The sequence below is a fragment of the Microtus ochrogaster genome, unplaced genomic scaffold, assembly GCF_000317375.1.
Source record: "Microtus ochrogaster isolate Prairie Vole_2 unplaced genomic scaffold, MicOch1.0 UNK35, whole genome shotgun sequence".
Taxonomy (NCBI): Eukaryota; Metazoa; Chordata; class Mammalia; order Rodentia; family Cricetidae; genus Microtus; species Microtus ochrogaster.
The window spans coordinates 3,042,154-3,053,323 of record NW_004949133.1 but is presented as its reverse complement, the minus strand read 5'-3'; the positions used below and the strand labels follow the sequence as shown (position 1 = coordinate 3,053,323).

The window sequence follows — 11,170 nt, the reverse complement described above, 5'->3', positions numbered from 1 at the left end:
CTCGAACTCACAGAGATCCGCCTGCCTCTGCCTCCCGAGTGCTGGGATTAAAGGCGTGCGCTACCACTGCCCGGCCCCCTACATGACTTTTGGGTTTCACTAATCAGCTGTTACCCCTGGCTGGTCAGTCTGGTGGGGCTTGGCAGAGCTTGCCTCTTTCATCCTCACCAAAGATTGAGAATTCATAAGGGCCTATCAAGAAGTCTGCCTTCCTGGCTCTGGAAATTCTCATCTCTGGAGCAGCACAGGGGCCCGTCTCAGGAGCGCCGGGTGGAGGCCACTCTTGGGACAGGATACCAGGACAGGAACAGGAGCTCAGGCTGCAGGAAGTCAGTTCCCTTCCCTCCCGTCTCATTCTGTATTCTGCTCATTGCTTCCTCACACCTTCCTTCCTTCCTTCCTCCCTACCTCTCCGAAAGTGGCTCTAGGCAGAGCCCTGACCACTGAGGGTGCGGGAGAAGGGGCCTTTAGGTGCGGATTGGGAAGATAGCACTAGACAAGGAAGTCGTGTGTTGCTCAGAGAAGCCTCGCAAATGGACAAGCACCTGTAGTGGAGGGTGCAGCACCAGAACTTCTGAGCATTCTGACACTAATCTGTGGCCGCTTATCCCTTTCCCCAGCATTTGGTTCCACAGAGGAAATTTAAAAAGGAAGCCTAAGGATTAGATTTTACCCCTTCCTCCACATCTGTTACAGCTGCTGGCCGTTGAGGGGAGGGGCCATCCTGTGCAGATGCAAGGACCTGAAGGTCCCTTTAATAGGCAGGAGGGGATTCCTAGGCACTCACTCAAGTCAGTTGGTCTTGTCTGGAGCTGGAAGCTGGAGGAAGTAATCAACGGAAACAGGTGGGAAGGGAGGGCGCTAGGGTTGGAGCCATTGTGATGTAAGTGATGTCTGGGCCCCAAATCCAGGCAGTTTCTTTCTTTGGGTATCTTAGCTGACTTCTTCCCCTAACTTTTTTGTCTAGCTTTGGATAGCTCGGCCACCCTTCTCCCTGTAACAAACAGTTCCAGGTCAGCCTGGGAGGAACGGCTCTAAAATGTACACCTAGGAAGAAAAACAGGTTGCCTCTGGGACTGCAAAGGGCCATGCCCAAGATGGAGGTGGCCAAAGATAGCTGGCATTGGATTAGGCAGGGCAGAAGAGGGGTTCACGACTGTGAACAGGGAATGGGCCCTGTGGCTCTCCCTCTAGACTGACTGTTTATGTCTTTCACAGCTTTGTCCCTTCTCACCTCTTTCCTTTCTCCTTCCTCAGTTTTGGTTTCTTTTTCCACCTCCTTCAGCTACTTTTTTAGCCCCACTTTGGAGGACCAGGCAAGCACTCTCCCACTGAGCTAAGTTCCCAGCCCCCTTTTACTCTTTCCACGGACACTCATCCCTCCCGATGCACTCATCCCATTTGCGGATAGCCATGGACAACATTTGAATTTCATGAGACTCAGAGTCCCCACCCAAATACTCAGAGCTACCATAAGGAGGGGATCCGCTTCCCCACTGAAAAGGAAAAAGGTTGACAGAAGGGACTATATGATGGTTGGCTGCTGCCTAGCTAGTGAGGTTGTACGTGAAGATCTGTGTGTGAGGTCGTGTGAGTCTGTGACCTTATGTATGAAGTATATGTATGTACACCTGCTGAGCACAGGTGTCGTATAAGTAGTAGGCAACTGGAGAAGCTGGCAGCCTAGGGCATGCTGGCAGTTTCCCCACTGGAGTGTTTAACCGCAAAGGGAAGAGCAATTAACACTAATCGCTCATCCAGCCTGGGGGCCAGACACAACCTAGAGAAACAAGACACAAATGTTCACGTGTTCCTTCTAACTCCCTGCTTGCTTCACCCTTCCTAACTTCTGGTCCTCTTTAGCCTACTCTCCAGCATTCTCCGGTTCCTCTGGCCACCCTTCTCTCTCCTTTCCTCTCCATGGTTCACCCTGGATCTGTCCCTTTTTCCATGTCTACCTTCTCACACATTCCTCCCTCTCTCTCTCTCTCTCTCTCTCTCTCTCTCTCTCTCTCTCTCTCTCTCTCTCTCTCTCTCTCTCTCGTTCTCTTTCCCCACCCTCCCTCTAACTTGGGTTCCTTCCGTGGCTGACTCATTCTTTTCGCCCTCTCCCTTGCTTCTGCTCCCTCCTCCATCCTTTGGCCACACTGATGCTCAGAATCTAGCCACTCCCAGGTACTCCATGCTCTAAACGGGCAGTCAGCAAGAAAGGTCACAGGAAGCCCCTCACCCAGGTAAGAGCACAGGCTCACCAGTCTTTGAGGTATTGTCTGCTAAAGCTGTCCATAAAATCTGGGTGCGTTTGTGGACAGTGGCCGTTTACATCCACTACTCAACATTCCTCTTAAGAGGGTATCTTAGAGCCGCCGGTCACGGAGACTCCACACGGGAGGCAATGGGTTGTGGTGGGTGGGTGTATGCGTAGTGCAAGGATGTTGTGATTTGGTTTGCATGAGAGGATGTGTGTAAGTCACATGGGTGTGTGTCACCGTGTGGTTGGCTTTTTTCCTTAAAGGTGTGTTGTGTCCCTGTCGGTTTTGACACTGATTTTTTTTTTTTTTTAAATTAGGGTCTTTACATAGTCTACATCATTCCTCTTCACCCGCAGCTCCTACCTCCTTCCCTCCGGGCAAGCTTCCACCAATCTCACTCTCCCCAGACGCAGTAGGCAGGGTGTGAGAGCACACCTACCAGCTGCCTGCTGCCGGAGGAGCTGATGCTGGGCTGAGCTGAGCCCGGAGACCGCCTGCAGAGGCGAGTCCGAAGCAACAGCGAGGAGGGAGGGGCGGGAGCTGGCCTGGCCAGGCCGGCTGGGCGGGAAGCAGGCTACATCCTAATCCCCAGGCCCCATAGGACTCCCAAACTGCTGTTCAGCACGGAATGGGCAGACGAAGCGCAGCACAATCCAGACTCTGAATACACCGGCATAAACCCCACGGGGCCTGACACTATGGACCTGTCTGAATCCTCACGCTCCCCTATTTATCCCCCGGGTTCAGAATTGTGACCTCTCTAGACCCAGACCCCCAATCTACCTCCACCCCACAACACATCTCCCCTTTGCCCCTCTCACCGCCTCCGGAGCTGAGCGCTCAGGGTGCGGGCACTCGTGGGTCCCCGGTTCCTAAGCAGCGTATGGAGCCTGCTCCTTGGCTCCTGCCGCCGCTGCCGCTGCTCCTGCCGCCGCCGCCTCTTCCGCCCGTGGAGCAGAGCCTGAGCCCAGCACCGCCTCACCCCACCCGGCTGGCCGGTGATGTCAGAGCCGGGGAGGGGCGGGGGGCGGGGAGCGGCGAGAGAAGGGGGAGGGGAGGCAGGAGGGGACATGGACTGTGGGCTGGGGTTCTGGAAGACTCCTAGATGCAGACTGGAGTATGGACTCTGCCTCTTGCACTTCAACTGTGGAACGGTCCTCAGATTAATTTGTCCCCAGTAGGTCGCTTTTCTGACCTCTGACTTTTGGATGATCACGGTGGCTAGGACCCCTGGAAAGCGGAAGCAATTTGGATTGGGGGTTTTGGAAGGCCTGTGACCTCTGGGTTCTCTTGCTTTAGTATTTGGAAAAGCCTCCTTTCTGGCCTTATAGGTCAGAGGAGCAGTAGAAAATGACCAAGTTTATCCATGCTAGGAATAGAAATGGGGATGGGGGTGGGGAGAAGCCGCAACAGGATAATAATCTCTTTTACTTGGCCTGGAGCCATGATCTCTTCTGGATAATAGCAGCTGGACCCCTGTGCTCCTCCCGCCTTGCCTTTCCCAAATAAACCCTGACACACTCACCCCCTACACACACACACACACACATACACACACACACACACACACACACTATGATGTAATTTTATTTTCTGGGGAAAAAAGCCACGAGCTCAGCATGCAAATATAGACAACTAACAAAGCCACACTTAGCTGTCTCCTAGCTCTGTCCCTCTGCCTAGGCCCAGTGTGATAATTCTCACTTCCCCTCCTCAGGGACTTTCCTCCCCCACATTCTCAGCCAGACTGAAAGAGGGAAGGGAGAACTGGAGAAGTCTTCGATATTCACTCCATCTCTAGCATAAGGGATCTCAGCTCAACCCCTGGAAGTGTCAGGCCTTGAAAAGTATGACCATCCTTCCATGTTTGCACGCCACTAGAACGCCTCGTCTTGCCTCTGTTCTAGCTTGGCAGAGACGCTTCCAGAAGCCTCAGTGAGTTGTTCCTTTCTCGGGACCACACTTCTGGGAGAAGCAGGTCATGTTTCTTCCACTTTAAATTTCACAGGGCTTCTCTTTGCTCTTCTCCCCCCGCGTGGCTGGCCGCTGCCCCTTTGAAGATAACATACCACCAGAATTTGCTTTTGTTCCTAATTCTATGTCGTAGAGACAAACTCTCTTGTTGACCCATCTTTGAGACTCAGCAACTGCACAACATGTTGTATTTAAATGAAGCAAATCCGGCAGCAGACACAGAGACTATGAGCTTCCTGCTTACTGTTTCCTCTAAGTTCATCAAGTTCAGTGTCCACCAGCCAATGAGCATGCTGTGCCAATATAAGGTTCTTCCGACAGTCAGAAATATGAAGTCTTTAGGGACCGGTACCAGATAGGTGCTTAAAAAACAGGAAGTTGTTTAGTGTGGTATCTTTCACTGACCTGTACTAAACAAACCCCATACTTTTATGGTGTAACCTAACACCCAATTATTAGTTATCCATTATGTGTGAACAGGTTGGTGGATATTTGGTTTCTGTTCTATACAATATGGCCATTTTTTTCTAATAGCGTTGCCTGGGTAGATTTGTCTGTGGAGAGTGAAAATGTGTATAATCTCAGGGCTCATTTTTCCATACTTAGACATCTACTAACTACACTGGTTTCACAAAAACTAGGGTGAGGCATAACGTGGTATACACCTGCCATATCAAGATTCAGAGTGTTGAAACAAGAGGACTCCCATTTCGGGCTACATAGTGATGCCCTATCTAAAAACAACAATGTCTCTTTATTTAGAAGCTTGTTCAGCAGTTTGGTCCTTCATTCTCCCAACACCTATGTGCTTACTCCCACCTGAACCTATCCTGGATGTGGGAGTATGTGTGTGTGTGTGAATCTTTTTCACAAAACTCTTAACAGGTTTAAGTCTGGGGATGCTCTTAGTTCAAAAGTCAATTCCTCTTGGTTGCCATGACCATCACATGGGTCCAGATTCTCCCCAGCTCACTGATCATACAGTTTCTGATTAGGAGTGGGGCTCTTTGCCTTTGCATCACCTCCTCTTCCCAAGTCTATCCTGGTTTTTGCTATTATTAGTTGAAATTTTGCCCTTCTATTCCAGTTCATAGGATTTAGTTCAAACACTTGTACAAACCAACCCCATTACACTTGCCCAATCCCGTGGCCACAACTTGAATTTCTCTTCACTTTTCTGACCTCTGGTTCCGCCAAAATGACAAACACACCCTGCTAATGCTTTCGAGTTTGTTGTTATGTTTCCATTGACTGGAATGTCCCTGTCCCAACTCCTTTGGCTCCCATCAAATCCCGTTCTTCAGTTGAAGGTCTTGAGAAGGTTTGCTTCCATTGTGGAAGTCACCAAGTTCTTTACACTACCATGGGGGCAATTCTTTATGTACAAGGCCCTATAGAAATAAAGAGAAAGCCTGGGTCCCTGCCCTCAGGACTCAATTTAGTGGCTGTGTAATAGCAGAAGAGTAACAGGGTGCATCAAGTATAAGAAGGGAGGTGTAGGTGCATATACAGAGAAACAGCAGCGGGGACCATGGAAGGAGATGGCAGGACCACCATGGTCTGGAGAGACCCTCACTAAGGAAGAACAGTGGACTCAGTCTTGATGTTCAAATACAGAGCCTCTGGGAGGGCACTGTCAAGCAGCAGCAGCACAATCAATTACATATTGCTATGGTATTCTTCAGTTGTTTAGGGTGCTAGTCTTAACTTTCCAGCAAGGCTAGTCAGCTCAAGAGCAGGGACAGGCCTGGCGCTGTCTGTTCCTCCAGAACAACACTGAACAAACACCATGTGTTCAGAAAAGGCTTGTTGACTGGAGGCAGATAAATATCCAGCCCTCCCCGGGATAACTGCTAATCAGCCCCTAGCTCATTCCTAACAAGGCACTCACAGTGCAATCTCCCCTCTGATGGTCACCTCCCTCCTGCCATAAGGGCGAGACTTCGTCAACAACAGACGCTTGCTCATTCTGCCCCAGATCTCTTTATTAAGGCCTTGCATTTGACCCAAATACATTAACAAGAGATGGGTGAGATACATCCCTGAACACAGTACCTCCCTTCCTCCTGGCCTGGATCAGGACAGCCAGAAAGGTTTAAGATTTGAAAAGTGGGAGACTGTGTTGATGGAAGGGACAGAGAAGAGATGGCAAGAGAATCCGAAAGTATGGGGAGGAGAGAATCAGTAGATACGGATAAGGTATAGAATAAGAAACGAGAGAGATGAAAGAACTGGGCTGGTATCTGAGGAGAAGCAGCTCCCTTTCTCATCAGCGGGAGACCAGGACCTAAGCACCCTGTATGTAGACCACAGCGGGCCCTGTAGTAGAGAGTGACCTAGTATCCCAAGGAGCTTGGGGAAGTGCGTGGATGGTAGGAAGGTACATATGAAGAGCAAGTGGGGCTGGTAGGTGGTTGCCACAGCAACTAGTCGTCATCGTCGTCGTCGTCATCATCGTCATCGTCGTCATCATCATCATCCTCTGTGTTGATTTCTCCCGACAGCACATCTTCTAGCCAGTCTTCCAGCTCCTCGGCAGAAGGCAGGTCCTCCTCATTGTCCATCTCCATCCATATGCTGTCCGCCTAGGTGATGGCACAGGTAGGGGATGGAAGCCAAATTTAATACAGATCTGGACCTCACTGTACATCCTCTGTCCCTTCCGTGGCCAGAGAACCTATCCTGGTGAAGATCAGAGTCAGCATAGTGATGGCCGGAGTGGAAAGAAGAGGTGAACTGGCCACAGACCTCCCTCCCTTCAGTCTGTGTTCCTTCACTGTTGCCATCCTGACCTGCTGAAAGCATGCATTTCTACTGTGTCCATAATACAAAAGCACCAGTGGTTACTCACAGCCAACAGAATAAAGTCAGAGGTGCCAACATTCAAGATTTTTTTTTCTTTTTTGGTTTTTCGAGACAGGGTTTCTCTGTGGTTTTGGAGCCTGTCCTTGAATTAGCTCTGTAGACCAGGCTGGTAACATTCAAGATTTTTATAAAATGATTTTCTAGTAATAGTCTCAGTGATCTTAAAGTCTGAAACTCTATTTTAAAAAATACTTGCCCATTCCCAAACCTGATATTCACTTTTTTGCTGTGTTTTTGTTGTTGTGTTGTTGGTTTGTTTGTTTTTCAACTCTTTTTTTTTTTTAAGATAAGCTCTTGATGAATCACATCTTTAATCTCAGCACTTGAGAGGCAAAGGCAGGTAGATCTCTGATTTCGAGGCCAACCTGGTCTATAGAGTGAGTCCCAGGACAGTCAGTGGTGTATGGACAAAAACCTGTCTCAAAAAAATAAAAACAAAACAAAACAAAATGTATACGTGCTTTACAGCCTTGGCTGGCTGGTCTCGTACTCAGCTGTGTAACCCAAGCTGGCTTTGAACTCTCTGCAGTGCTCCAGCCTTTGCCTCTCCTGTGCTTAGGTTGCAGGCATGGGTCACCAGGCCTGGCTCTCAGTTTGGAGAGTTTGTCTCCTATTGAAATCCTCTACAGGCTGGGCGGTGGTGGCTCACGCCTTTAATCCCAGCACTTGGGAGGCAGAGGCAGGCGGATCTCTGTGAGTTCGAGACCGGCCTGGTCTACAAGAGCTAGTTCCAGGACAGGCTCCAAAACCACAGAGAAACCCTGTCTCGAAAAACCAAAAAAAAAAAAAAAGTTTCTAAATAAACTTCTCCTTGGTGGGATTGCCGGGCGGTGGTGGCGCATGCCTTTAATCCCAGCACTTGGGAGGCAGAGGCAGGCGGATCTCTGTGAGTTCGAGACCGGCCTGGTCTACAAGAGCTAGTTCCAGGACAGGCTCCAAAACCACAGAGAAACCCTGTCTCAAAAAAAAATAAAAATAAAAAAATAAAAAAAAAGAAATCCTCTACACTATATAATCTCCACTGTAATGCTGCTTCCTCTTAAACTCTACTCCGAGTCTCTCTAGCAGAAATTCCGGCCTTGCTAGCATTTTATTTCCATTATAAAACTGACCAGAACCAGCCTTACAATTAACGGGACACTTGCCTATTCCATTAGACTGAGAACACTACAAAAGCAAAAGCTGCTCTACTCAGTTCAGCTCAACACGTAAGTATCTGCTATGTGGTCACCAGGAGATGTCTGCCTTCGAAATGTTCCAAGACTGCTAGAAGAGATAGGATGCTCTAAAGGGAAGTTCTTAATGCCAGTGCTCCCAGGGTACCATAGAGGGGATGATTCCAAAGAGAAACTCAGTGGAGGACAAAGAAATTGAACTGGACTTTGAAGAATGACATAATTCCAGCCAGTGAAAGATTCAAATGCTCAAGTCATGCATCCCCACCCGACAGGTCCAGCCATTTGACCAGAGTGTCTTCTGCTCCTGGGCAGTGCTCGTCTGGTTGTTAGCAGCAGTGTGGAAGAGAGCTAGCTATGCTGAGACGGCTGATGCTGTCTATGGCCACACCGCCCTAAACACACCCAGTCCCATCTGATCTTGGAGGTGAAGCAAAGTCGAGCCCTGTTAGTACTTGGGTGGGAGATGATCTGGTACACAGGAAAGAGGAAAGGAAACTCACGTCTGTAACATTGACAACTCCTATTTGCGGAGCTGACAAGTCGATGTCAAACGTCTTCTCCCAGTATGGGACCAACTGTGGAGAGAACCAAAAACGTCAACTTAATACCAGTTAGAAGTTCACAAGCCCATCAGAGGATGAGTCTTGGGCCAGGGCTAAAAGGAGGCAGGATGAGCTGCGCTAATGGATGGAGAGACAGCCCAGCTGTGATCCACAAGCTTGTAGGTAAAGCTAGTCAGTAAAAGAGAAGAGACCTCAAAGGAAAAAGACGAGGAAGAAGGCAGCTTCTCCCTTTGGAGAAGAAGTAGAACAGAAACTCTACTTTGTTCCTGGCTCTACCTATGATTGGCTATATGCCTTGGGGCAACTCACTTCTCTTTGTAGAACCCTCAGTTCCTTCATCTCTCTCTTTTTAAGACTTATTTACTTTTGATTTTTTTTTTTTTTGAGACAGGGTTTCTCTGTGTAACAATCCTAGCTATCCTAGAACTCACTTTGTAGACCAGGTTGGACTTGAACTCACAGAGATCCTCCTGCCTCTGCCTCCCAAGTGCTGGGATTAAAGGCGTGTGCCACCACCATCCAGCTACTTAAGGTTTATTTTTATTTCTACTTACGTGTGTGTGTTTGAGCGTTTACCACGTGTGTGCATACCTTCAGAAGTGGTATGGATCCCCTGTAGTTGAACAACCACCAGACATGGGTGCTGAGAACTGAACTCAGGCCCACTGGAAGAGCAGCGCGTGCCTAACCTCTGAGCCATCTCTCCAGCTCAGTTTCTGCGTGTCTTAACATAAGTACTTAAACCTGGCAATCATCAGTATTCTGTCACGTTCCTGTTTGCTCATTCAACAACAAACGGCAGATGCTGGGGATTCAGCTGAGCGCGGAGCCATCCCCTGGCTCATGGGATCTGCTGACTTCCTGAATTCATGTGCAGTGTGCTATATCCAGCTGCTCGCCAGAGGACCGCTTTTCAGCTCTGGCACACAAATCACCTGTCCGCCTCTGATCTGGGAATCACATACTACATCCCATACAATCACATGTCGTCCCCGTTCCCCTTGTTCAGATGCCCTCTGTGTCCACATTGCTCATGAATACGCAGCAGGCATAATATTCTGGGTCCCCAACTAGGAAGTAGGTAGGGCTAGGAATTCTGAAAAAAAAAAAAAAAAAAAAAAACGGCGCCCCAGGCCAAGTCCCCAGATTAGGAGCTCAATGCTTGAGCTGGGCCACTTACCAGGGGGAAGTCATCGGGGTCAATCCAGATGATGCTAAGGTCAGGGTTTTCAGTGTTGTCTTGGGCCACCGCCTTGAGAATCTCTAAGAACTCAAAACCATCTTGGAGGGAGCAGAAGGGAGAAATGTTGAGGTGGAGCAGAAAGGAAAGGGACACAGGAGACAGGAATCCAGGCCTGTTTCCTCGCCTCCGACACCAACACATTGCATGCCCCAGGCTGCTTGCAAACTCCCAGGAATGCCTTCCGCAGTCCTATGACCCAATAAACACACCACCCACTCCTGGCTTCCCCCGGGCCATGTCAGGGTTCTTTCCTCACCAGGGTCAGCTTCCTCAGCAAAGGCCACAATGTGGATCCCGTCCATATCGTCCTCCTGATGGAGGGTGAGGAGGGGAGCAGGGTTAGAGCTGGGGGCGACCTTACTCTACTGCTATCCAGCCTCCTTGATGTTGCCTGAGTCTGAATCATGGAATGCCACCTTGTATTTCCATGGTGGTGACTCTTTTCTGAGTGACACCTTTTGGCTCTGGTAATCCCTTTACCCTCAGAGTTCGAGACTACCTTGACCTCTTCGTCACTTATGCCTGCCATCGGAGATGTGCTCTTCAGTACAGAAACCTTGCCCCCTGACTGAGATACTGCTCTCCCCACCCCCCAGCAGAAGGCACAAGGTAGAGGAAGGATGGCCATGTCTAAGACTCTACCCTGCTCCCCAAGCACCGGGCCCTGGGAGAGGCACTCACCCAAGTCTCGTACATACTCTCAGGCTTCAGTTTCCTCAGGGTCGATCTAGAAGAGAGACAGAGGGTCCCTACTCAGTGGGTGAGAAGAACATCTCCCTCCAGAAGGTCCCCACAGCTGAAACCACCTCTGGGTCAGGCCTAGGGCATAGACAGCTTGTACCCCAGAACAAAGCCAGCTTGCAAATCTAAAGCTCTGGGCGTCAGGCCCAGATCATTGCATGTCTGCAAAACAATGGCTGGTGGGAAGGGAACGGCTGGAAGAGAGACGCTGGGAGGAACGGTAAGAACTGGGTATCAGGGTAGTCTTTTTTTTTTTTTTTCATTTGTTCATTCAATAAAATTGACAACCTGGACTCAATAGAATTACATGCCACATGCTGGGTGGCAGTGGCGCACGCCTTTAATCCCAGCACT

The 11,170-nt window shown here is 49.5% G+C and overlaps 2 protein-coding genes across 2 annotated transcripts in view; both read right to left on the bottom strand.

Moving 5' to 3' along the window:
* The window catches only part of Pea15 (proliferation and apoptosis adaptor protein 15), a 10,019-nt gene extending 6,811 nt beyond the window's left edge, over positions 1–3,208 (bottom strand). Inside the window, exon 1 of the mRNA XM_005368577.3 lies at positions 3,074–3,208. The gene's annotated coding sequence lies outside the window, so the exon portion shown is untranslated. The remainder of the gene's footprint in view (positions 1–3,073) is intronic.
* A 2,889-nt stretch (positions 3,209–6,097) lies between these two features.
* Casq1 (calsequestrin 1) overlaps positions 6,098–11,170 on the bottom strand; it is a 10,903-nt gene continuing 5,830 nt past the window's right edge. Inside the window, exons 7-11 of the mRNA XM_005368575.2 lie at positions 10,757–10,802; positions 10,332–10,386; positions 10,013–10,113; positions 8,770–8,844; positions 6,098–6,811 (exon numbers count right to left, since the gene is read on the bottom strand). Of these exons, the coding sequence (XP_005368632.1) occupies positions 6,653–6,811; positions 8,770–8,844; positions 10,013–10,113; positions 10,332–10,386; positions 10,757–10,802 (436 nt within the window). The 3' untranslated portion in view covers positions 6,098–6,652. The remainder of the gene's footprint in view (positions 6,812–8,769; positions 8,845–10,012; positions 10,114–10,331; positions 10,387–10,756; positions 10,803–11,170) is intronic.